General features: G+C 40.1%; 2 protein-coding genes and 2 pseudogenes across 9 annotated transcripts in view; 1 reads left to right on the plus strand and 3 right to left on the minus strand.

Annotated features, from left to right (window-relative positions):
* The window catches only part of LOC148719621 (uncharacterized), a 30987-nt gene extending 13163 nt beyond the window's left edge, over window positions 1–17824 (plus strand). For all 8 annotated transcript variants that reach the window (XM_088738751.1, XM_088738755.1, XM_088738752.1 and 5 more), the window contains 11 exons: window positions 609–719; window positions 1742–1852; window positions 3106–3210; window positions 3784–3894; window positions 12166–12686; window positions 13270–13413; window positions 13785–13947; window positions 15047–15178; window positions 16029–16171; window positions 16498–16626; window positions 17000–17824. In XM_088738751.1, coding sequence (XP_088594877.1) covers window positions 609–719; window positions 1742–1852; window positions 3106–3210; window positions 3784–3894; window positions 12166–12686; window positions 13270–13413; window positions 13785–13947; window positions 15047–15178; window positions 16029–16171; window positions 16498–16626; window positions 17000–17146 — 1817 coding nt within the window. In that variant the 3' untranslated portion in view covers window positions 17147–17824. The remainder of the gene's footprint in view (window positions 1–608; window positions 720–1741; window positions 1853–3105; window positions 3211–3783; window positions 3895–12165; window positions 12687–13269; window positions 13414–13784; window positions 13948–15046; window positions 15179–16028; window positions 16172–16497; window positions 16627–16999) is intronic.
* Window positions 17825–17862: 38 nt separating this feature from the next.
* LOC111320588 (zinc finger protein 862) lies at window positions 17863–20495 on the minus strand. Its single transcript, XM_022923246.2, has one exon. It carries the CDS (start codon window positions 20159–20161, stop codon window positions 17882–17884), a length of 2280 nt encoding a protein of 759 aa, XP_022778981.2. The 5' UTR covers window positions 20162–20495; the 3' UTR covers window positions 17863–17881.
* Window positions 20496–23424: 2929 nt separating this feature from the next.
* On the minus strand, window positions 23425–26195 carry LOC148719622 (uncharacterized; annotated as a pseudogene).
* A 195-nt stretch (window positions 26196–26390) lies between these two features.
* On the minus strand, window positions 26391–27541 carry LOC148719623 (uncharacterized; annotated as a pseudogene).
* Window positions 27542–27694: the final 153 nt, after the last annotated feature.

Genomic DNA, 27694 nt, shown 5'->3' on the forward strand with positions numbered 1-27694 from the left:
TTCCACAGGAAAGAAGGAATAAAATTTGAAACAATTGTTCCCCAGCTTTCTTTGCGTATTTCTTGTAAAGGCATGCCTTCGCGATGTTTTCAAAGTGAGTCGATGACTTCACAACTAAAACCACTGTAGTTATTTTTGCGGGCTCTCCAATGTGTTATAAAGATTTGGCTCACGTTCTCAAACTTCAACTCGTTTAATTAGAACATTGTGAACTCACAAACAACTTACAAGCGGCCATGGCGAGGAAAACCAGAGAGAGACAAAACAAGTTGGCACGCACATCTAAATACTGAAATCTGATTGGACGCTAAGACAATGCAATATCATCACATGTGTTATTCGAGCAATGGAGGAAGAATTTTTAACGTCTTTGCGGCGCTGTTTTTAAGGAATAACCCTGTCAAATTTGAGAAACTTACACTTATTCTTATAGTTTAGGGTCTAAATGTGAAGTTAACACCAGAAAATTTGGAAGATAAAATGCAAAAATTTTGTCGCAGTAGCACTTTCAATTAGAAGCTTTAGTTAACACTTCTTAAGAAGTTTCAACATATTCCATTTCACAGAGTAGTTGTGGATTAAACTTGTGTTTGCTTTTACGTTCTAAGGTTCCTTTAGCTATGGCTTGCCTGCTCCAGTAGCTGTGAATTATAATCAGGGGAATCTTCCTGTACCCTTAGTAAATACCAGTCACCAAGGAAGCCAAACCTTTCCTCAAAGTGAGTATGGATAGTTTGTGATGATTTGTTTCTTTTAATGCCTATGAGTCCCAAATGGAGGCTGGGTGCCTGGCAGACCTGGGGGCCACAGTCACAGTCACACCCCAAGGGGTTTTGGGGATGGGAGGGAGGGAATGTGGTGGACTGCAATCCTCAACAATGACAATGCTATGCTATTGAACAGTATGCACGGTTAACAAATACCCCCCAGACAAGGACAGCCCCAGGGCACCAATAACCACATGAAAGCTGCAAACCCTACAGAACAGAACAAAAGCTGTATGATAGCTGACAGACATGGGTAAACAATGCACGAATGGTTAACAATTACTCCCTGGACAAGGACAGCCTCAGGGCACCAAAAACCACATGACTGCTGCAAATGCAACAGAACACAACAAAGGCTGCAGGACAGCTAATAGATGGTTAAGATGTTAACAAAATGCTTTCAAAAGGCTACTGACCAGATTTGCTACTAGTTGTTAACTACGTGTTTAATTGTCTATAAGCCGATGGTTTTTTTCACAAAACTTTACCAAACTCTCAAAAATTTGAGCTAGAGAAGGGTCCTTGGCATATAGCTGAGTGTTTTTCCAAACAAAATTTTTCCAAAACAGTAAATTTAAAGGAAACGTAGATTTATTGATCTAAAGTAAGATTTAGTGTACAGCGTGTTAGTATTTTAGTTTAAGAAATACACTCTTGTAGCTAATCAAACTTTCATGGGGAACACTAAGGTACCATTTATTATGTAGCTGATACGATTGATGAGTACTTGATAAGAAAAGAGGCCAATGAGTGAGTGCTGCTTTTAAACATGTAGCAGAGACTACCAATTGATAATGACATACAGTGTCTGAAACTAATAGCAGAAATTCTACAGGTGATTTTGTAATTTGATATTGCTGCTAATTTATAATTGTCTTTTTATTGGGTACACTACTGTACCAACAGGATACAAACATGGGACAGAGACATTCATAGTGACATTTCATACTTGAATCTTTTTTTCTGTTCATTAGGTTCTTTTCCATATGGTGTACCTCATTTGTCAGTTGGTCACAGTCAATCTCTGTCTCCTTCAGCTGTCACGAGAAATGAAGACCCTATTCATTGGGGAAGTCACACTCAAAGTGAGTAGACCAGTAGGGCTGAGAGTTAGAGACTGTCCAACTGAATGACTGTTTTTGTCTGAAAATGAGTGATTACTTATGACGTTGGTTTAAACATTTTAACTTTCCTTTATACCTTGTGTCTTGTTGAAAGACATTACATGGTGACCATCACCTGTTGTTGTTGTTGTAAACACAACAAAGTAAGCTTGAGTTGGCATGTTAGCCAGTTGATTTGTGTTGGCACAGTTGGTAGAGCACTGCACCAGAATCACAGGTCAAAGGTTCAACTCCTGTACAAGCCTAATATTTTTTCAGGCTTTATTTTCACAACTCTTAACCCTTTCACGTCCGAAATCTCATTACTTGGTAAATATATCTTAGACATTTTGTTGTGTAGTGTTGCTGAGTATTTTTAGGAGTTGTACCGTATTTTGACAAGCCCATAGGGCAAGTCAAAATACAAGTAATGAGTAAAAACACCAGTAAAAATAAAGTAATGAGTAAAAATACTCAGCGATACTACACAACAAAACGTCTAATAAGTTATATATTATCCAACACACCAAATTGTTATTTCAATGCAGGTGAATTTCGCGGCTATTCGTTTACAGGGAGTGGATGACAGAAGTATGCTAAGCAGAACGAAATTGGCGCGTTGTCGTATTGTTATTTATTATTTTCTTCAATAACTGAAGAAATTTCCTGGTTGTCTAACTTTATTTCTTTGTTCAAGTCATCTAATAAACTTGGATCTATATTTGCCAGCCATTCTGACTCTCCGTCGTCAGAAATATGATTCAAATTGTCAATCATTTTTTTTTCCTAACTTCGCTTGCGCGATGTGAGAAAACCTGTCTAACCGGTTCTCTGGAGTACAAATACTGCATGATATTTGTACTCGTTTATGGTACTAGCATCCAACACACATTATACAATGGGAAGTTATTGCTTGATTTATAAATTGCATTACCTATTATGTACTAAACCCGATTGGAGTTAATTCTTCCATAGCTTTGTGATAACAATATAAATATTTAATAAATCTCACATTTACAAGAAAAATGTTTAAAGACATGTTTTGGCATTACTCATTCCATCATCAATTTAATGTGTAGAACTGTTGACTTTTTTTGTATACCCTATTGACACCTTTGCATTTCTTCAGGTGCAAGCTTTCGTTTAACACTTTCACTTCCACTTAAGGTGTTTCAAACCATTCTATTTTACAGAGCAGTTGTTGATTACACTAGTGTTTTGTGTTACTTTGAAAGGTTTCAATAGCTATGGTTTGCCTGCTACTTCAACAGTGGATTACAGGAATCCTCCTGCCACGTTTGTTAATCCCAATTACCAAGAGAGCCAAACCTTTCCACGGGGTGAGTACAGAAAATTTGTGGTAATTCTCTTTTTTACAACAATGTACATTATTAATGACTGATAATTAGCTTTTTATTGGCTTCTGATTTGTGTCAACTTTATGTCATTTATTGCTATTTTTATAGTACGATTTACTGTAGCCTGGTAGTATTTTAGTCTAAGGAATACATTTTTGTAGCTAATTAAACTGCCAGCTGCATTTGTGCATGCATGGTTAACACCAAGTGACCATTTTATGTAGCTGATATAAATAATCAGTACTTGATCAGAGAAGAGGTCAATGGGATGGCACCGTTCACAAAAATATAACAGAGACTACCAATTGATTATGACATACTGTGTGTGAAACAAATGGCATAAATTCTACAGGTGATTTTAGAATTTGTTATTGCTGCCAATTTATCAATGTCTATATTGTAGACACTTAATGAGATTGGTTGAAATTTGATTTTAGTCCTCTTTCGCTTGGTTTTTCATTTAAAGGACAGTACATGGTAACAAAGGATGCATTGATATCATCATGCGTATTTCTTGTAGAATAACGACATTTTTTGTCTGTGTTCTACTGAAAGGTTTCGTCAGGCATGACCAGTTTCCTTTATTAGTGAATCAGAGTCAGCCATCACCCCAAGTCTTTACTTGGACTCAGCAAGATCCTAGTTACCATAGTAACCGCGCACGGGGTAGGTTCACAGACAAATTTGCATATTCCCTTTTGAAATATGATTTGCATGCCTATTTGCACAGGGTCTGCTGCATCTGTGAGCAATGCAAGCCACGGTGCAAGCCATGTGAGCCATACGAACCATTTTTGCAAGTATTTTTTTTTTCTTTGACTAGTGCAGGGTCTGGGAGGTCGTTGATCATTTCACGCCCGACTATCACTCAACTATCGCTATAGACCGCCCGCCTGCCATCTTGAAAGCAGAGATGATCCTGGGGACAAGTATAAATGGTACTCACTCCCAGGGTACTCTCTCTTTCCCTGGGAAATTAATTTTAAATTTATCTACAAAAGTGCTTAATATTGAAATATGCCCAGAAAAAATCCAAATCTTACTTCGGTTACCAGAACTATTGCTGGTGCGTCAAGTATGAAAAAAGTAATGCTCTAAACATCTGTACATCATGCTAAGTCTTGGATCATAGTAATGGCTGTCCTGAGTTGGACAAATTTTTTTCTTTGTTTCATGTTTTTGTTATGTAGAGAAAATGTTATCTATTCAAGTCGCTCGGGATCCGCAAAAAATAGAAACAATGCAACAAGAATTAATTAAGGTTCAAGACTTAAGTAAAAAAATGTTCTGAGAAAAATGTACTGCTTCACTGCCCTACTGCTACTCCTATCATTCATTGATATCCACGTGGAAAATCATTCAAGAGAAAAGAGAACAGTACTTCCAGGGCAACTCCATGTATTGGTGTCAAGAATGGTGAGAAAAGCGCATAATTTAACAGTTTCACTCTTTACTGAATCAGAGTTATCAAAACTCTCTCAAATAAGAATTCTTAACATTTTGACTGTGGCTCGCATGGCTCGTATGACTCACATGGCTCGCTCCTTGGCTCGCATGGCCCACTGACTCACAGGTTTCTAAAACTCGTTTGCGCACATGCAAAATTATTTAGCAATTTTTATCTTTTATCTTTATTTTTTAGTAAAAACTTAATATGTACATATCGCTTTTTCCGTGGGAAATAAGTTCTTTAATAAGTCTTCTTTCACTGGAGCTTGTTTTTGGGAAAAGATGATTTTTAAAAATATACTGCGCATTGTGTTTGTTTTCCTGGTTTCTCCAAAATTTTGACTTTTCGTAGGCAAGCGTTACACGTAGGTCAATGGGTTAATGGCATTTTTCTTTTAAAGATTCCTTTGGTTTTGGAGTACCATCTCCATCAATAGTGAGTTCAGCAGCCAGCTCAATTCAACCAAAAATTCAACCAAAAAACTTGAACATGATTAACTCAGATAACCTGAATGCACCTTGATGAATATTAAAAGCAACTTTACAAGAATGTGTTGTATAAACAAAAGTTGTCTTCCTTGCTTGTCAGCGCATTTCTTAGCTATCAAAGGTGATTCAGTTCAAGTCCCTACCTAACAGGCATAGGGTTTTTTTCAGTATTTCACTCCCTTGAGTGAGTATGCTCGTTGTTTTCTGACTTCTTCCCGGTCTAGATATGTTTACAGTATATATACTGGGATGAAGCAAGAAAAAGTCATTGTGGTAAAAGTCCAGACTGTGCTTGATGCTTGATTGTGTAGACTGATCGTTTTCATGAGAGCAGCTCAGAAAGTACTGAGGCAAATGTCATTTTAATTCTAATGGGAGGAGTTGGTTATCAATTTGAGATGATTGCTTTCACCCATCTGATCAATATGCTGCCCATTATAGGACTGCTTTTCTGTAGATTTTTGCTTATTCATCAGTACTACTGTACTAACAGCTTTCATCAGTACTACAGTACTAACAGTACTAAACCTCTCGCGAGCAAGCATGAATACCTACGTACTAGCGTACTAACGACAGCTCTCGAACGAGCAGGAATACCTACATACTATCGTACTAACTACAGCTCTCGAGTGAGCAAGCATGAATACCTACGTACTAGCGTACTAGCGTACTAACTACAACTCTCGAACGAGCAGGAATACCTACGTACTAGCATACTAGCGTACTAACTACAGCTCTCGAACGAGCAAGCATGAATACCTACGTACTAGCGTACTAACTACAACTCTCGAACGAGCAGGAATACCTACGTACTAGCGTACTAACTACAGCTCTTGAGCAAGCATTAATACCTACGTACTAGCGTACTAACTAAACCTCTCGAGCGAGCAGGGATACCTACGTACTAGCGTACTAGCCTACTAACTACAGATCTCGAGCGAGCAAGCATGAATACCTACGTACTAGCGTACTAACTACAACTCTCGAACGAGCAGGAATACCTACGTACTAGCGTACTAACTACAGCTCTCGAGCGAGCAAGCATGAATACCTACGTACCAGCGTACTAACTACAACTCTCGAACGAGCAGGAATGCCTACGTACTGGCGTACTAACTACAGCACTTGAGCGAGCAGGAATACCTACGTACTAGCGTACTAAGTAAATCTCTCGAGCAAGCATGAATACCTACGTACTAGCGTACTAACTACAGCTCTCAGCGAGCAAGCATGAATACCTACGTACTAGCGTACTAACTACAACTCTCGAACGAGCTGGAATGCCTATGTAATTACGTACTCAGTAAACCTCTCGAGCAAGCATAAATACCTACGTACTAGCGTACAAACTAAACCTCTCGAGCGAGCAGGAATACCTACGTACTAGCGTGCTAAGTAAACCTCTCGAGCAAGCATGAATACCTGCGTACTAGCGTACTAACTACAGCTCTCAGCGAGCAAGCAGGAATACTTACGTACTAGCGTACTAACTACAACTCTCGAACGAACAGGAATACCTACGTACTAGCGTACTAAGTAAACCTCTCGAGCAAGCATAAATACCTACGTACTAGCGTACTAACTAAACCTCTCGAGCGAGCAGGAATACCTACGTACTAGCGTGCTAAGTAAACCTCTCGAGCAAGCATGAATACCTGCGTACTAGCGTACTAACTACAGCTCTCAGCGAGCAAGCAGGAATACTTACGTACTAGCGTACTAACTACAACTCTCGAACGAACAGGAATACCTACGTACTAGCGTACTAAGTAAACCTCTCGAGCAAGCATAAATACCTACGTACTAGCGTACTAACTAAACCTCTCGAGCGAGCAGGAATACCTACGTACTAGCGTACTAAGTAAACCTCTCGAGCAAGCATGAATACCTACGTACTAGCGCACTAACTAAACCTCTCAAGCGAGCAGGAATACCTACGTACTAGCATACTAAGTAAACCTCTCGAAGCATGAATACCCACGTACTAGCGTACAAATTAAACCTCTTCAGCAAGCATGAATAGCTGCGTACTAGCGTACTAATTAAACCTCTCGAGTAAGTATGAATACCTGCGTACTAGCGTACTAACTACAACTCTCGTTCTTTTCATGCATGCCATGAAATTGAACATTTGATTTAGTCTGTGAAAAAAGGAGTATATTGATAACCATTGGGGTTTGTGGTTTTGTGGTGTGGACCTTATTTTTAATGCGGTAATGTAGTGGAGAACAACTCGCACTGCGTTTTTCTGGTGATCTCAAACTGACGGTTTTCTTTGAAATAAACCATTTATGAATTGCAGTTTTTTCTTTAACTCTTTTAGAAATTATATTTTGGTAAAACAAAGTAAGCAATGAATCCTACTGAATCTTTAATAAACATGAGCTTGAGTATGCTACCTAAGAGAACGTGAAAAATTCGAGATGTTAAATAAACTCCTTCTTATCCAACAAGGGGTAATATAGTGTGGTTTCAGCCTCGAACATTTTCTGTTTCATCTGTCCCAGAGATCACGGAGAAACCGTTTAGGGCAGTTTGTGTTATTGAGAAAAAGAATACCGTTAAAATTGCACTTGCAAAGTTTTGGAATTAAATTATTCATATAGATATGTCTTATTAGATATTTTGTTGTGTAGTATCGCTGAGAATTTTTACGAGTTGTGCCGTATTTGCCGTATTTTGTGGTACTCGGTAAGAACAACTCATCACGGCTTGTTGCTCATATGTTTAGTACGCTAGTACTCTAGTATTCGGTCCGGACATTTCATTACAGCTTGTTATTCATTTGTTTAGTGCGTTAGTACATTAGTACCTTAGTACCTTAGTACTTGGTACAAACAACTCATCACGGCTTGTTCTGAATTTGCTTAATACGTTAGTACGTTAGTACCTTAGTGCTCGGTAGGACAACTCATCACGGCTTGTTCTGAATTTGCTTAGTACGTTAGTACCTTAGTACTCGGTAGGACAACTCATCACCGCTTGTTCTGAATTTGCTTAGTACGTTAGAACGTTAGTACTCGCTACAGAACTCATCACAGCTTGTTCTGAATTTGCTTTATACGTTAGAACGTTAGTACTCGCTAAAGACAACTCATCACGGCTTGTTCTGAATTTTCTTAGTACGTTAGTACCTTAGTACTCGCTACAGAACTCATCACAGCTTGTTCTGAATTTGCTTAGTACGTTAGTACCTTAGTACTCTGTACAGACAACTCCTCACGGCTTGTTCTGAATTTGCTTAGTACGTTAGTACGTTAGTACTAGCTACAGACAACTCATCACGGCTTATTCTGAATTTGCTTAGTACGTTAGTAGTAGCTACATACAACTCATCACGGCTTGTTCTGAATTTGCTTAGTACGTTAGTACGTTAGTACTCGGTACGGAAAACTCATCACGGCTTGTTCTGAATTTGCTTAGTACGTTAGTACGTTAGTACTCGGTACGGAAAACTCATCACGGCTTGTTCTGAATTTGCTTAGTACGTTAGTACGTTAGTACTAGCTACAGACAACTCATCACGGCTTGTTCTGAATTTGCTTAGTACGTTAGTACGTTAGTACTCGCTACAGACAACTCATCACGGCTTATTCTGAATTTACTTAGTACGTTAGTACTCGCTACAGACAACTCATCACGGCTTCTTCTGAATTTGCTTAGTACGTTAGTAGTGTACGGACATTTGATCGCAGCTAGTTCTGAATTTGCTTAGTACGTTAGTACGTTAGTACTCGCTATAGACAACTCATCACGGCTTGTTCTGAATTTGCTTAGTACATTAGTACGTTAGTACTCGCTACAGACAACTCATCATTGCTTTTTCTGAATTTGCTTAGTACGTTAGTGCTCCCTACAGACAACTCATCACGGCTTGTTCTGAATTTGCTTAGTACGTTAGTACTTTAGTACTAGCTACAGACAACTCATCGCGGCTTGTTCTGAATTTGCTTAGTACGTTAGTACTTTAGTACTAGCTACAGACAACTCATCGCGGCTTGTTCTGAATTTGCTTAGTACGTTAGTACTCGCTACAGACAACTCATCATTGCTTTTTCTGAATTTGCTTAGTACGTTAGTACTCCCTACAGACAACTCATCGCGGCTTGTTCTGAATTTGCTTAGTACGTTAGTAATTTAGTACTAGCTACAGACAACTCATCGCGGCTTGTTCTGAATTTGCTTAGTACGTTAGTACTTTAGTACTAGCTACAGACAACTCATCACGGCTTGTTCTGAATTTACTTAGTACGTTAGTACTCGCTACAGACAACTCATCACGGCTTCTTCTGAATTTGCTTAGTACGTTAGTACTGTACGGGCATTTGATCGCGGCTTGTTCTGAATTTGCTTAGTACGTTAGTACTTTAGTACTAGCTACAGACAACTCATCACGGCTTGTTCTGAATTTACTTAGTACGTTAGTACTCGCTACAGACAACTCATCACGGCTTCTTCTGAATTTGCTTAGTACGTTAGTACTGTACGGACATTTGATCGCGGCTTGTTCTGAATTTGCTTAGTACGCTAGTAGGTTAGTACTCGCTATAGACCACTCATCACGGCTTGTTCTGAATTTGCTTAGTACATTAGTACGTTAGTACTCTCTACAGACAACTCATCACGGCTTGTTCTGAATTTGCTTAGTACATTAGTACGTTAGTACTCGCTATAGACAACTCATCACGGCTTCTTCTGAATTTGTTTAGTACGTTAGTACTGTACGGACATTTGATCGCGGCTTGTTCTGAATTTGCTTAGTACGTTAGTACTCGCTATAGACCACTCATCACGGCTTGTTCTGAATTTGCTTAGTACATTAGTACGTTAGTACTCCCTACAGACAACTCATCACGGCTTGTTCTGAATTTGCTTAGTACGTTAGTACGTTAGTACTCGCTATAGACAACTCATCACGGCTTGTTCTGAATTTGCTTAGTACCTTAGTACGTTAGTACTCGCTATAGACAACTCATCACGGCTTGTTCTGAATTTGCTTAGTACATTAGTACTCCCTACAGACAACTCATCACGGCTTGTTCTGAATTTGCTTAGTACGTTAGTACGTTAGTACTCCGTACAGACAACTCATCGCGGCTTGTTCTGAATTTGCTTAGTACGTTTGTACGTTAGTACTCGCTACAGACAACTCATCACGGCTTGTTCTGAATTTGCTTAGTACGTTAGTACGTTAGTACTCCCTACAGACAACTCATCACGGCTTGTTCTGAATTTGCTTAGCACGTTAGTACTCGCTACAGACAACTCATCACGGCTTGTTCTGAATTTGCTTAGTACGTTAGTACTTGCTACAGACAACTCATCACGGCTTGTTCTGAATTTTCTTAGTACGTTAGTATGTTAGTACTCAGTACGGACAACTCATCACGGCTTGTTCTGAATTTGCTTAGTACGTTAATACCTTAGTACTCGGTACGGACAACTCATCACGGCTTTGGAAGGTTTATTAATCAGCCGTAAGACCTATTTGTTTTATTTTCTTTTTCAACCGATTATCTCCTAAACTTGTAATTCCTTTGCATAGATGTAGATAAACAAATAAAAGAAAGATAGAATTTTTAGGTTTATAATGGGCAAGAACAGCAGAACTTAAACAAGTCAGATCAAATCGGCTTAATTTTAATAGTACGATAATCATCCGTACTAAGCGAAAAACAAGAAAAAAAGAATCCTATTTTGGGCATGGTCTATCTGATCAGGCTTGTGAAAAATGATGCAAAATGTTCACTGTTCACAAGTATTCCACTTCAATTGGCATTACAATGCACTGAGACTGCAATCCGACAATCTACCGACCCACTACCGCTACCGACAGACGACATTATGGACTTGCTAAACATTTGCCTAACGTCTACTTACTTTCAGTACAACGGTAAACACTACAAACAGTTACACGGCACTGCCATGGGGTCTCCAGTTTCTGTTGTTATAGCAGAAATTGTGATGCAGAACATCAAGGAACGCGCCCTTTCGACTTGCCGACAAACGATACCACTTTGGTTACGTTACGTTAACGACACCGCCGCCGTTCGACACGACGAAATTGACGCATTCCACCGCCACCTTAATGAACAAAACACTGACATACAGTTTACCAGAGAAGTCGAAGAAAATGGCAAACTTCCTTTTCTAGACTGCCTGGTAAGCCACAACGACAACTCATTACGGACGACAGTTTACAGGAAACCGACACGCACTGACAGATTACTAGACGAGTCATCCTACAACCCTACATCACACAAAGCCACAACTATCAGAACTCTAACACGACGCGCACAACTAGTATGCGACTCGACAGACAGCTTATCCGACGAGAACAAATACCTTCACCGTGTTTTTACGAAGAACAACTACAACAACGACTTCATCCGACGAAACACTCACCGACCCACTACCACTACCGAAACAAACGACACCGCAACCCCTACGACTACAGCAACCATACCGTACATAAAAAGCATACCTGAAAACATCTCGCGCATCTTACTACCCTTCAATATCCGCGTCGCCCACAAACCCATCACCACACTACGTCAGTTACTAACCAACGTTAAAGACAAAGACGAACCGAGGAACAGACAGGGAACGATTTATAAGATCAATTGTTCCGAGTGCCAAGCCTCCTACATCGGTGAGACTGGCAGAAACCTCACAACAGGACTGAGTGAACACAGACGGGCGACGAGGAAAGGTGATGTCAGCAATCACATTGCTGAACACCATCGACTTACGAACCACAACATTGACTGGGACTCTGCGCAATGCCTAACCTAATGGACACAGTTGGTGTTCTTGTACTGGGCAGAGGGAACAATGCCAGTGAAGATCCGAGTGAAATTTATCAAAGCAATGTCCGTCGGTTGATGTCGGTGTTGAAGTTTACCATGCAAGCTGCCAACTGTTCACATAGCAAGGTCAGCAAACTGGCCATTGCTGTTCTTATGTTTTGTATGTCGTTATCTTCTTGTGTACCTTCAGCTCAACAACATATCAAGAAAGTGGTTTCCAAACTGAAGCCTTCTCAACGCAGTTCGCTCAACCGTCAGTTTCAAGCAATACCAAGGGCTGGCGTGACTACGGTGAATCGCAGTGATTCTGTTTTTACTCGTGAATCTCAAACAAACATGGATCCACCATCTTCTACCTCTAGTAACCGAGACTCCGCCATTGGAAGCTTGCCTTCAGCAATGTCCGATGACGAGCTTCTTCAAGCTATTGTAGACAACTTTGAGAGGCCACAGTCCTTGTGTTTATCACCTTCATGTACCTTTTCCCCCAGTGAAGAAGTTGATCTTAATTGGTCCAGATCTCTGGAGGACTCCCCAAGGATGCCTCCAGTAAAGTTGGCTGTTGGTAAGAAGTGCCAGGAGATCATCGAGCAGGAGGAAGCAGAAGCTATTGCTAAAGCCATGGCCGTCTCCTCTCTTGACTCTGGGCCGTCAAGGATACCAAGCTTGGATTCTGGTGATGAGATGGTCATCATCTTTACTCAGCCAGAGGTTTGTTAGTCTGTTAATTGTTTTCCTATATGCAATTGATAGAGCACTTTCTTAATTGAACTGGAAGTAAAACTTTTTCAGCAATTGGACTGGCCAATAAGTACTACGGTTTAGGAAGTAATCCCAGCGACCAACCAGAACAAAGGTTTACATTATCATCACCCAATGAGAACTAAAATTGAGAACAACTGAACCACGTAAAACGCGGGTGACCTAGAGGGTGACGTGAGTTTTCTGAACCAATCACATAGCAAAGTTAAGTAAAACCATTGCAAAAACGTATTCCTTAAAACACTCAATTGACAATTGCTCGTTGAATTTTCTTTGCGTCAGTCCTTAACCACATGTGAGAATTAGCAAGGATTGATGATGCTTTCGCTTTTGTAGTACACCAGGTTGATTCATACCCATTTATCTGTCGTTTCTAGAAATCAACCAGAGATGAAAAAGTGCAATCAAAGATATCTCAACCTTTTTTCCGAGCTTGGGGGCAAGAAAGAGATTCTCCCCCCATAGTTAATTGATATGTTACTGATTTTCCCTTTGAGATATAGACTTCATTTGTGTCTCATCTCTTTTACAGTCCCTGGAAAAGGCAGTTAATTCTAAACATCTTTACTTGGAAGGAGTTCATTGGAAGAAAGGAGAACTGTTAGGGACTGGGGCCTACTCATCTTGTTATGCTGTCAGAGATCTTATGAGTGGGTCCCTTATGGCTGTCAAACAGGTACATGTACTTTAATCTCTTGGTTGAATTCAAAATTCTCCTTTGTAGCTGCTATACACCGGTGGATTTTCTTGTGAATTCGTTTAGAGAATTTGGTGCGCTCTGCGACTTTTCCTGCAAAACCACACAATTATTCTGCTCAAGTGTACTTTTCAATCGAATGTCGAAAAAGCAAAGCCAATCGACAACGGTGACCAATCAGAAGAAAAGTTTTGCTTTATTATTAGCCAATGAGAACTCAAAGTTAAAGAAAATAAACGGCTCGAAGCGCGGGAAAACGCGTGGTTGTATTTAGTTTTGCATCTGATTGGTTGAGAGGATGGCGCGAGTTTTCCCAACGCTCAACTTAAGATTGTTTTATCCTTTATTAGGTTTCCTTTTGCCGCAATTCTGTGGAGGAACAGACCAAGGTCACACAGACCATTGAAGATGAGCTCTCTCTGTTGGGACGACTGCAGCACCCACACCTCATAAAATGCCTTGGTGCAACGAAACACGCTGGTCACTTCAACATCTTCCTGGAGTGGATGGCTGGTAAGATCTATTATCTGATTTTCATTTTGCCCCGCGAACAATCTCGTTGTGGTAGAGAATGTTGCGTCCCTTCTCAAGGAGGTTAGCTCAAGGATTTCTATTTTTTTGTGCCATATATTTTTTTGTCCCTGTGAGAACTAGTAGCTGGTGTGTCTGATCCTGGCTTGGTTAGTGGTTTGTGTTCAGGAACAAAACACTCTGATTTCAAAATCACAGTGCCTCTCTCCGCCCAGAAGTAAAAATGGGTAACGGCGAATTGTTAAAGAAAGTTAACGCAGTGTCGAGGGATGAGGGTAAACCGCGATAAGAACGATCTAGTCAGCTGCTTCACGAGGAGAAGCAAAGTCATTTGTCGCTTCATCTTATGGAAACCAGGTTAAGTTCTAGTAATGTGTGTCACTGGTCTGAGGTACAGACTTATCCAGTGACGGGGGGGGGGGAGAGGGGAGAGTTGCAGGTTATAAGGTATTGAGTACTTTGCGTTTTGTTCCAAACCTCTCGCGGCTTTACCATTTTTTGTCTAGACTCAGTCACTTGACGTTTCAAAGCGCACTCAAAACTGACAGTAACGCAGGCTGGGTATGAGTAATTAATAATGGTAATTGCACTGAGTGGAGTGCAATTTGGGCTGAAATCATACGCGTGATTTCAAAATCGAACGAGCGCGCAGCGCGAGTTCAATTTAAAATCACAAGTATGATTTCAGACCAAAATTGCTCGACACAAGGTTCAATTACCACTTTATTACATCCATTTTGAAATCGCCCCAAAGACAAGACTTGGTCAATTCAAGTATTTTAGTGATGCAGTACTAAGCCCGTTTTAAATAAATAGCGGAACCGGAAACGCTTTTACATCTTATTTTGTGTGCAAAACAGAAAGACTGACGTCATGTGTCAAAAACTCAGTCAAGCGTAAAATGGTGCGATTTAGAGCAATAAATGGTGCGATTTGGGAATAAATCGCACCAATTAGAGCCAATCAGATTACAGGGACCACCAGTGATTTCAAAATGGATGTAATGAAGTCTAGAAGACCTTGACAACTGATGGGAGTTTTTTTTCCCTGACTTCTTTTCTTTTATTACGTTGTCTTGTAGGGGGATCAATCACAAACCTGCTTAAAAAATATGGGCCGTTTGATGAGGGGATTGTAATAAGTTACACCATGCAGATTTTTCAGGGACTGGGATACTTGCACCAGAATCAAGTCGTTCATAGAGATATCAAAGGTAAATGAACAGGCTGAGACCAATAACGACCACATAAAAACCATACTTATGACCATGGTCAGTCAGAACAACGCCATGGGTGAGTACCGTTAACCTTTGAACTCCCGAGATCCGATTGGTGTTTTTCCGCCTAGCTGCTACACATTTCCATGTAAATTAATTTTGAGAATTTGGCGTTAGATCAAGACAACAACGTCTATCTAATAACTTTGAGTATTCAGGGCCCGCGGAGCGGATTTTCAAATGGGGGGGCCGGGGGGGGACTAATGCGAACGCGTTAGCGTGAGCCAACTTAGGGGATCCGGGGGCATGCTCCCCCGGGAAAATTTGAAATTAAAGCCTTCTAAAATGGCTAGAAATGGATCTAAAACTGCCAAAAGTGAAGTTAATTTTTAATTCTTATAAAACAACGAGTAACACACTGGCCCTCGCGTTTGACCAAATTTAAATGAATAGACTAACTTCTAAGTAACAAAAAAAAGTGATTTAATCAGCCAAAAAAGTGGGGGGGCTAAAGTCCCCCAGCCCCACCCCCTACGCGGTCTTCCCATCACCCGTTTGCTGGATATTGTATGGGTGTCATAGGGAGAAGTTGCATGTCAATCACTTCTGGGTAAAGGTAGAACCAATACACAATGAAAAAATTGCTCAAAGGAGATGCTTATTTCTAAGCTACTGGACATTAACACTTCTGTCCGCGGGAGGCTGTTAAAGAGGGATTTTACAACTGATTGTTAAAGGGACAAGAAGTTGGACGTTATGTTTTCCAGATTTTTAATTGTTAACTTCTATGCCTTTTATTCAGTTGTCGTGTCTTATGAACTGTTACGATTTATTTTCGGTGACACAGGGGCAAACATCTTGGTGGATTCAACAGGCAAGAATATAAGAATAGCAGACTTCGGTGCTGCGGCGAGATTAGCAACACAGTTAACAGGGGCTGGCGAATTTCAAGGCCAGTTTCTTGGAACGATTGCCTTTATGGCTCCTGAGGTATGTGTGTTCGGCAAACATGATTGAAGTTGTTCAGCGTTGATGTCAGGGAATGAATTTTTTTTCGGTTTATCAGTTGGGTTGATAAGGTAAATTGGCCACCGTAAAGAGTATCTTAAACTGACGTTTCGAGCGTTCACCCTTCGTCGGAGCGACGAACTTGTGGGACCTTGGGTATAGCAAGTTCCAGGGTGAACTGTTACTTTCCAGCTACCCTCAGCGCTTCAGAAAAAACTTTGCTTTAGTTTCCGATTTTCCCAAAGAAAGATCGTAATTCTGAATGATTTTCCAAAGGTAGTTAGTGATTCATTGTTGACTTCTTCAAGATCCTCCGTGGAGAGAGCTATGGACGAAGCTGTGATGTGTGGAGTGCAGGATGTGTCATTATAGAAATGGTCACTGGAAAACCACCATGGAACGCCCAACGTTCCAGCCACGTGGCACTTATCTTCAAGGTAGGATGGCGTCATAGTACACCATTTGCTTATGCAGTACTATTCTCGTGTACGTTAACCGAAAAACGCACATACTACGCGTATGATTATAGGCGTTTGTGCGTATAAATATAAGTACATGTGCGTATAAATTGTTCATATACGAACTTATAACGTGTCAGCCACGCAGGCGATAAGTGGCGTTTGTTTCTATCGGTGTACGCGTATACATGAGCGTTAAGAATACTATCTTTGAGTTTTTGCCTTTTTATCAGTAGCCTCAACTAAAAGTGCATAAACGTGTCGTAGAATGGTGAATATCGCATGCTTTTTTTTTGTTTTGTTTTTAATTTTTGAGGACATACCTTGATCTTCATGGTGTTTTTCCTCTCAGATCGCAATGGCCGAGTCTCCACCCGATATACCCGACTACCTCAACCCAGCTCTTCGAGATGTGTTGTTAAGATGCTTTGAATCGAAGCAGGGAGACAGACCACCTGCTACAGAACTCCTCAGACATCCACTCTTCACTCAAATGTGAAAGCTACCAGCTATTCTTTTTTTTATTTGAATGTAGTCAACTTGAATTACTCAAGTGGAGCTTTAAGCCTTGTTAACGCTGCGCACTTGTTACAAACCCGACTGGTTACCGAAGAGCAGTTCCCCAAAATATCTCTCGGCCGACTGTTGGCGAACGAAACACAGAAAACACAACGAAAACACAACAGAAACACAACGAAAACACGGGCTCGTGCAATTTTGTGAGTCTTTTAAAAAATATACTAACCTGTTCCAATTTCAACGGAACGAAATGTGTCAGTCAGATACTACACATCAAGTTCACATAAATGAAGATCGATATGGCCAATAATGCCTCGCACTCGAAATTTACCTCTATCGCGTGGTCTTCGTCAAAATTCATTTTGAGGTAATTGTGAAAGTTCAAACTTACCAAGATGACAGTCTATTTACTCGTTTCTAAATTTGTTCTCATTATATCGGCCAACTGTCGGCAGGGTAAGAAAAAAATTTTGAAATCCACTTGTCCAATGGACAAGTGAGGTTCTGGTTTTACTTGTCCAAACCCCAAGTCTAGTTGTCCTTGGATGTAGAGTAAAATCCAAGCTCTGATGCATGATAATGGTTGAGGAATAAACCTTTCTACTAAGGAACTACAACTACACTTGAAGTGTCAATAAAGTACTCATAATGCATACAAGTAATGGTATACTTATTTACAGTGTTGTTTCTTGAGTCTTTTAATATGTGTAAGTCACTACTCTGAATCGCTGTCAGAGCTGTCTATTTGAGGTAACTCAGGCAAAGGAGGCAAGAGAGGAGGAGTTTTGAAGGGCCCACTGACAGATGGGCCATCTGTGGGGACAACCACTGCTGCCTCATGGCCTCTTTTCATCGCATGCCTTTTTGTCTTGGCACCAAGAAGCCACGCTTCAATTGCTGGGTTAGGGTCAAAGTCGTTTATTTCACAGTCCATTCCTTTGATCCTCAGCAGATCTGACAAGGTTCTCTGCTCCATTCGAGTCTTCAAATTCGTTTTTATTCTGTTCATAGCCGAGAAGCACCTCTCACATTTGGCGGTGGAAGGGGAGAGGCTAAGCATGAGTTCAACTAAGACAAGAATATGCTTCAAGCTATCTGGCCTAGACGACAATAAGTTGGCATAGACATCAAGGGGTTTCATTGCTTGGTGACTGAGGAGGTAAATCTTCAACTCCTGCCACTGAAAAACAGCACCTTCCTTTTCATCATCAGACAACAAGTTACTAAAGTGATCAGTTAATGCAACTACTTTGTCATTGCCAAAACTGGCTCTCAGCTTTCTCTCCCCTGGCACTTTGGTAGGATCAAATACTTCAAAGTAATTCATTGGAGGTCTAGACAGGCTGGAAAATCTCTTCTCAATGTAGGCAATGGCATCAGTTAGAAAGTTAGAAAATGTTTGTTGCATCCCCATCGCATTTCCCTTGTTCAGTACAACATCAAGATTACTGTCTTTTCCACATTTGAAGAGGCCACTCTCAGAATTATAGTTTGACTGGAACTTGGCTTGGAAAGTAGCTGTTATGGGCAATGGATCAGAATCCTTGAGGCCTTCCAGTTTTGTTAGAGCTGTCTCCAACTTGGTGCTGACTTCAGTAATGAACAGGTCATCACTTTGAAACTGTAGACTTAATTCTCTCAGAATTTTAGTAACATCAAGGAGAAAGTATAAAAATCTTACAAACTTTTCAGCCTTGATTGCTTTCACCATGCCTCTAGCCTTTGCTGCATCCTCACCAGTCCCTGTACCCACATGTTCAAGGTGTTTTACCGTAATAGCAAAGTTTTTCTCTAAGGCCAACAAAGCTCTGTGTCGACTGGCTACCCATCTGGTTTTCTTAGAGCCACTACTGTAGTAGGCAGCCTGTTCCTCAAAGATGTCAGCAAAACCATGAAGTTCTCTCCTTTTTTTAGGAGAGTAATAGTAAAATCGAAAGATTTGGGAGACATTGTCCAAAAAAGATTGCAGATAAGGGACAGTTTTAATGGCATCTCCAACCCCAAGTTCTAAATTATGCGCAACACAATGCATGATGACAATGTTTTGATTGACTCTGTTGTTTAGCTGAGTTGCAACTCCTGTCTTCGAACCAAGCATCACTGAAGCACCATCAAAATTACATCCTACCAGTTTTTGTTGGAGAGTTGTCTCAGTTATGCCAATCCCAGCAAGACTCTGGTCGATTGCATGTAAAATTCCATCTGCATTAGAAGATTCTAAGGCAGCAATATCCGCAAAATGACAAACTGACCGGCCTTTCTTGTTAACATATCTGACATACACAGTTTCTTGCTCTACTATACCAGAATCAGTAGATCCGTCTGATAATATGCACATAAATCTACTATCACTCACTGCAGACTGAATTTTACCTTTCTCTACTTGGGCTATGTGGTTAATAAATGTTTTGCATCCTTTATCATTCTTGTACTGGTCCCCAAATTGTACACCATTCTTCTTCTGTAACTCACACAGACCAGCAAATTTTCTGAAAGCGAGTTCTTCGTGTGCTACAAAAAAGGCTGTGTTGAACAGGCACTGAAGTGCAGAATGACACTTATCACTTAGTTTAACCACGTTTCTTTGAACAGCTGCCTTAATCGGTTCTACGTAGTCAGGATTCGATTCCTTTTCAAATTGTAGCGAGCAACGATAATGCTCCTTTGACGCTTTATGATGAAGAAGCGAATCTATGCGATACTTTCCGCCTGATCCACAGCCAATGTACAAAGAACTTTGAAGATTTGCAAACGCGGGATATCTTCTACATATGGAACAATACATCACATCTTGGTTCGCATCGTGTACTACCCACGGGAGGGCGTCCTTCCAAGATTCCTGAAACTTTCGAACTCGAACTGTTGGATTTTCAGATTTTTTTTTCTTCTCGTTCACCATGGTGCCTTCTGCTGAAGGATTTGCTTTTCTCTTCTGTTGCTTTTCTGCGTTTTCCGGTGCACCAAAATAGCCTTTTATGCTTCGCTGGTCAGCCATTGTTTATGTGCTGAAAGTTACTTAGAGGGTCTAGTGATAAATGCACAAATCGATACCCCAAATGAGTCCCAGGCTCCTTTTGGTACTCACTGAAATATAATGGCGGTTAAATCCTAAGTGCTCAATTCATTTCATTTCTAACTTGTAACTTTCGTTTGCGAAAAGTGATCTGTTTAACACTTGCAAAAACTTAATTTTATACTAATTTCTCCACCGAAGACACCTTATTTTTATTTATTTCCTGAAGATTCACTTGTCCAAAGGACAAGTACGATTGATAATCCACTTGTCCACTGGCCAAAACTACTTGTCTGGGGCAAGTGGACACCGTCTTTGTCGCACCCTGTGTCGGTGAACAGTTGGCCGACAGATATTCTGGGGAGCTCTTCTTCAATTTTGCCTGATCAAGAGTCAGGTAAATTTTCCCCGAAGGCCATGACGTCACGTGTGACATCAGCATATCTGAAGACAGAGTTAGATCTAGAAATTTTTGATAGAGACTTCCACTCTTTGATTCTGAAAACACAGTTTTTTTTTCTTACACTAGAGCCTGAATGAGCTTGAAAATATCTCGAGGCTGGGAAGTTTTACTACGAATTAAGCATCAGTGTACCGCCTCCCGGTTAGCTCAATGGATAGGGCGCTGGACTGCTGTGGTCAAGGTCTTAAAATAATTAAGAAGAATATGCTACCTTTCTATAACATCAAGAAATGGTTAGATATTCTAGTCTTCTCGGATAGGGACGAATAAATGGCGGTCAGGGGTAGGGTAGGGGTAGGAGACGTTTATTTCCCACGCACGAAATTACTGTGTGATGGATGTCCTCCCCTGGGGTGGGATGGGTGGGATTTATTGGGTGGACTACTCGCATGGTTCGCATATGTTTCGTTTTAGTCCTACCCTACTGCGGTAATGCAGTGAAAGTGATTAGAAAAAGAAAAATATGCGATCCTGTTGTTAGAGGAATCTTTTTTTTTTTTTTTTTTTTTCAAATGAAAAGTCTAAGTACCCACAATTCTTATTGGAAGGAGGTCCGACCTCCACTCCCAACTCCCGACCTTCCCTTGGATCCACCACTGTTTTTCGTTTGCTTAAGGCAGTTATTTTATGTTTGTATTCGTGAATATTCGTATAAGAGAGAAAACAAACTAACAAACAAAATGCAAGAATCCAGTCATGAAGGAAAGTCACCTCTATCTTGTCCCTTACACTTTTACTTTTTAATTAATTAGCCATATTACAATTTAAACCAAACTCCCAAAATCTGATAAGTTTGTATTTTCTCATAACCCTTCTTTAGGGAAATCTATTCATATGGTAGGGAGATTTTACATTTTAATCCTTTGTAGGATTTGAAAGGTTCACCAAAAGGCAATTTTTCAAGATTGTTATTATCGAAAAATCTATTTTGATGGTACTTTCATCGTTAAGAATATCGTACAATTTTACTCACTCAACAAACTCTCGTGTGGCATGTTTTTTCTCGACTGATTTGTACATGTTGTAATCAGATTTCTATGGTCAGCGTCCGTGATGTTCAACAAACAGTTTTAAAAACTCCATTTTATAGATTGTAAATCTCAGCCGTTTGTATTTTTACATTAAGTTTTTAAGAAAACCAAGAGTAGTTGAAATCAAAACGTTTGTAATTTTGTGTTAGTCATTCTCTGTAGAAGAATCTGCAAGCTTCTTTTGCAGAGGTAGATCGCCAATGCAGCGTAGACGTTGTGTAGCACCGTTTCAAAAAGCAGGTCTTTCTTCCTTGAGCAGTATTACACAATTCATATATTTTCAAGGAATATGTACGAACAGTTTGGTTGAAACATGACTTGCGTTGTCTGAATAAAGACTTTGAACTGAGTTCCTGTCTCTTTTCTGAGAAGGGCAAAAAGTTATACAAAGTTAGTAACTGAAACATTTTGGTATTCTATATACAAGGCCCAAAATTAGGAAAAAATTATTAAAATGTTTCAACCAAACGTTTTCGGCTGTTAGCCATCATCAGGGTTGGTTTTCAACATTTTGGTTTTCACTACTTTGTTTCGTCTTAGGAAGAGTCACCCCGAAATTATGAATGGCAGAGGAAAAAAGAAATTTCCTTTTTCTATTTTTTCGTTTATTTCTTTTGTGACCGTACTGATCTACCCGCAGTTGGATGGCCGCTTTCAAAGTAATGGTTCTGAAGTAGAAAAGCACACGCGAGGTGAGCATGAAGGGTGATTCCCGCGCGAGATAAATCAATTTGTCGCGTTCTACCCCTCGCGTGTGACTCGCACTTCGCGCTCTCTTCGTATGTTCTTCAATCTGGGCTTAAAATGGAAAAGGTGGGAACAGATTGCAAACAACCAACTTTCTCCACACAGAACGAGTCCTTAATTTTCAGCCCACAGTAATTTTGTGGTTGGTGAATGATGTTCATCATGGCGCATGTCATACTCCCATCAGGTGCCTATTGAACCGTCGACATTGGCTCATGATCTGTAATAGCTATCGCTGACAATTGCGTGTGCTCGCGCGCGCGCGCGCACCTACGATCTGATGTTTACAGATTATTACTGCTAATTAAGAAAATCATTAAGGTGGCTCTATATAGTATTTTACAAGGCTTTGGGTATTACATATGCTTGAATAATTCAGTCTCCCTCGGCAAATTTTTATCTCACAGCACTCCATAGAAGATCAGTAATGAAAGCCTACAGCCTTAGACTATATATGGAAGACCCTTTCAGAACCTAAAAGTTGTTGCTATGGCAACTATTGATAGAAATGCTTGGCTTGTTTTTTTGACCTACCTGACGTCTAGATAGTGTTTCTCGGTTTCTACGCGGTGAATTTTCTTTGTTTTTGGGGAAACAGAGTTAACATTCAAGGAGTTTCAACTGATAAAGCCACAAGAAAATCTGTACATAATTTTCGGAGTAATTCGCAATTTTCATTTTTGACGCGTATTACATTTATGTATGTATAAAATTCGATGATTTTTTTGTAAGAGCTAGAAAAAGAAAAATCCCATCTATGTGCCAATTTTCAAAAAAATTCACCGTCTGGAACGCGCCCAATATGCGCCTTTAGATCACTCTAAAACCCTCGTTTTTCGTGACGTCATCAAAACAGAAATTCTTCAAGTTACGGTAATGCGCATGCTCACGTCGCTCTTTCTTCAGCACGTGCTAGCTGAAAATTAGCCGAGAAATAGACGCTTTCTTTTCCCCACCACAGCGAAGAGTATACCTGCGTGTGGAAAAACATATGGAAATGCGTGTTAACTTGTAGTTTCCTCCGCTGCTTTGAAGTATTCAACGATCTTGGCTAAAATACGGGTTGTTTTTGTTACTCGCGGGGCTTTGCAAGTTGTTGAAGATGGAGGGAGAAGCCCTTTTGCTCCCTTTTGCTCCGAACTTCTCGAAAACATTTTTGAGATCTCGGTATGAAATGCCACTTCCGGCTATTTTTTCAGCAATTTGTTGCTTGATGGGAAATTCTGCGTTTGTTGGATGGTAAAGAGTTCCTCGGAACGTCTGCAGGAGTTCATAGCGACGATCAAGGTATTTCATGTCGTTTTCTGCGTACTGTGTTGATGACATGTTTTCTATCAACATGTCCTCTGAAACGTTCAAACAGGAGTCAAAGACTATTCTTCTTAAAGCTTTAACATCCTCCATTGCATCGTGTGCGGGGAAAGGTACATGGAAAAGTGTCTGGTAAATGGATTGTTGATTTAATTTAACTGTGGAACCATCCGATGAGACCAGAGAGGGATGTTTACGTTTGACCAAGTTCTACATCACAGGGAGAGTGTCAGAAAAGAAAACGTTACGACAGGAAAGTTTTTCACAAAGTTGATGTCCACCTTGACGAAGAAGGGTTGGAGTATCGAAAACCCGAGAGTTGTACCCGATTAAAACAGTATAAATATTATTATCGCTTTTCACACGCCTGACAGTTTTCTCCAAGAAGGTTAGAAAATTTTCCAGTGACTTTCCAAGTGACGCAGTTTCTACTGGTTGATTGTCTTTGAACGGGGTCCTGACTCCTCTGGCTGTTCGGACACTTAAACCATTTACCCTTGTAGCATGAGTTTCTACATCCCTCAAAGGCAATATATAGTTGTTGAAACAGTGCAAACCTGATTGATCAACTGCTGAAAGTTGACATATTTCTGCGGTTTTTCCACACGTGTTTGTCTTAATATCGTAAATTACGAAATTGTAAGCGGTGTTTCTGTCATAGGGAAATTTCTCCACCACTGGTCTGATTGTTAATTCAGGAATGCATGTTTCAAAGGTTTTCAGCTCCTCACTTGAAATTTTCAAATTGATGATGTCAAATTCTTGGATCAGTTTGGTAGAATCGTTTGGATTAAGGTTAAGTCCTATTCCACTTTGGTATGTGTTTCCTTCTTTAGCTTGTTGTTTACCTGTAAGAGTTAACTTCTGCTTATGTAGTTGAGCTCTTCGGCGTTTGAAATTAATGCTGGTTTTTCTAAGTTTGTCATGGGTAGCCTCGTGATCTATCTTTTCAATGTGGCTGATACAGTGTATACCAGGTTCAATGTTGAGGCTCTCAAGTGTTTGGCTAATGTACTGGTATCCAAGGTTTACTTGGGAGATGCCACAGGCCACTCGGAAGTCATTACTTGCACTTGCCCCATAGTATCTAATTTTGGGGTTTTTTGACCCTATAACACTGTTTAAGGCCTCGTTTCTCTGCGAATTTGCCCCAGGTGATAACTTTGCAACTACTACATCAGTACAATATTCATCAAAAATTCTCTCCAAAGCTTTCCTCAAGTCATCACCATAGAGATCTTTGCCATAGGGTAAGTCAGAGTGTTTATAGTTAATAGGGTCTTTCTTGGCACCACACCAGGATTCATTGCAATTTGTGTGGTTTCCAAAGGAGTGTGGTAGATTGCCTTTTAAGGATTTTTGAAGGGCTGATGGATTCCCCTTATTTTGAGACACACTATAAGAAAAACATTTGACCAAGTAGTTGACAACTTTCTGTGAGAGAGCTGATGAATTTACAAATTTCCCACGTTGGCTTAGGTTATACAACCTTGTAGTTAGTGATCTTTTGGTATGCACAATGTCTGTCCACTTTTCTACAGGATAAGGGACATTCTCTTTTATATGTGCAGCTGTTGTGGAGTCTTCATCTCCGACAAAAACAGATAGTTTGACTCTAGAATTTAGGCTTTCAGTAAACAAATGGACTGCTGCCATAGGCTCCATTGCCTTTGATGATGCTATATGATTGAGTTGACAATTGTGTTGCTTCGCTTCTTTTCCAGTTTTTCTAGTATTTGTGCAAACCCTGCAGGATTTTGTTCTCGTAGTATAATCCATAACCTTCCCATAAGTTAAACCCATCACTGCAGCTTGACCAGTTGACGAGTTATGCCCCTTTCCTCGTTTTTGCCAACCCATGTCATACGAGCAGGGGATATTGATGCAGCCTTGGTCATCTGCTTTTGTACCTTTTTTGATAGCAGCATTTCTTTCTTCTGACATTGCAGTTTTGCAACTTTTTTTTGCTACTTGCTCTACTGCATGCCCAATTTTATTTTCTCTACTCTTGAAAGTTACAGGGTTCATAGAGGGAATATTTAATGTACACAGTAAATTATTTAGGTGGGTTTCACCGATTCCTGTGTGTAGACACCCAAGAACAGCTCTTGAATTAACATCATGACTGAGAGGACCTCTTTGACCACTCCTGTGTTCACTGGAGGTCTTGACAACATTCTTTCCACCACACGCTGCACAGGTAACTGAGAACACTGAGGCTAACCCATTTTTTTTTTCTTCTGTTGTGTTCCACAGTGACAAATTGGCTGAAAGTGACAATATTGATACTCAAGAAAATTTTACACTTAATTCTAGCAGTTTGTCTTCCCTTTTGAAATAAATGAGCAAAGGTAAATTTTTTTGCAAAATTAACAAAATTTTACAAAAGCAGTAAATGCTACTTGTGGTTTGTGGAAAATTTACAATGCTTGTTTGTTCCAAATTTGCCAAAAAACATTTTTTGTTGCTATCAATAGAAATACAATTGTGTGACACTTGGTATAGGGTAAGAACTTGCCCGGAAATTTATTGCTTATGAGAAGTTTTGTAATGTTTTGAAGATGTACATGTTTAATTAATCACATAACTGTTTCTTGGAAACCTGTTCATTTTATAGCCTCAAAGTTATGTGTACATGTACTTACCATAAAACTCAGAATTAATTTTGACTTTTCTTTAGTTGTGATTTTCTTTGGGCAGATAAAAATTGTTTCTTCTTACCTGCTTTACAGTGCTGACAACATTTCAATGAACTTCTCAAAACATCTAAGTCCATAATTCTACTTCCATGTGGAATGCAATTTTCCTTCTTTGTTTGTTTCTGATTAAAATTCAATATTTGTATGTGTTAATGGTAATTGTATTATTAGGTTGTAACTGTAACCAAACATTTGTTGGAATTTTAAAATGAAATGTCAAAATATTTGGGTGTAATCATATTGACGAAACAGCTTGCTATGAACTATTTGTGGTTTAATACAAAAATTCTATTGGAAAATTCATTACTTGATGAGGGTATTCCGCATTAAATTGCAAGCAAAAACAGATATCAAGTACAATTTAAGGCGGAATTCACGAGTGAAGTAATGGATTTTTGCAATTCTGTGCTAAATACCTCGCTTCGTTAACCAATCAGAATGCAATGTCAATCAGAAAGTCAATGATGCGACTCAAATTGAGAACAATTTTTAGAGCAAAGAAAGACTTAAGGAAGCACTTTTCTTAAAACTTTTAGGTGAATTGCTAGGTGCCACACATAGTGAAAACAAAATTTAAACTACACCTGACTTAAACGGGTTTCTCTTTTTTTCGGTGGCGACCAATCTTCTACCATCCCATTAAAATCTAATTTCCTCGTTGCCCTCCACTCCTTTATCCCACGAGTCCTGTCCTCCACGTTTCCACTTCGAGTGGGTTTCTTATGTGAAAACCGACCCTTTTCGTCACGCATTGGTGGTTGTTTTTCCTGTGTCAGTTGCACCTCTGCAGAAATTCCAGCCGTTTTCAGTGTATCATCGCCCATGGAGCTCAAAGCGAAGCCTCCAACCATAAAAAGTGCACCGTGACCACTCTGCGACTTCCTTCGCGTTCGATCACGACCGTCTACCCTCTCTGATATCGGCGCAATAAATGCTGCGAATTTACTCCTCAGTTTAACCACGTCAAGAGAAGACGAAAGAAGTGTATCTTCAAGCACTTTTTTAGGAGTTTGTAAGTGGAACGCGACTCGCGATAAAAGTCTCGCCGCCATGTTTATTTTTGTTTTTCTTTTAAATACTCGCGCGCTCGCGCCATTCGTACCCATGCTTCGCGCGCCGAAAAACTATATAGAGCCACCTTAAAACAGCTGTCAAAGAGCCTCCCGGGCTTAAGGTGGCTCGTACCAGTTTCCTCGCGCGGGGAACAGGTCACTCTTGCGTGACGCGCGCGAGAGAAACGTGCGAAAGAAGCGCGAGATCAAAA

Source organism: Stylophora pistillata, chromosome 11, assembly GCF_964205215.1.
Source record: "Stylophora pistillata chromosome 11, jaStyPist1.2, whole genome shotgun sequence".
Lineage (NCBI taxonomy): Eukaryota > Metazoa > Cnidaria > Anthozoa > Scleractinia > Pocilloporidae > Stylophora > Stylophora pistillata.

Excerpts from the sequence above, each read along its gene's own strand:
- LOC111320588 (XM_022923246.2), bottom strand. The coding sequence starts at position 20,161 with ATGGCTGACCAGCGAAGCATAAAAGGCTATTTTGGTGCACCGGAAAAC.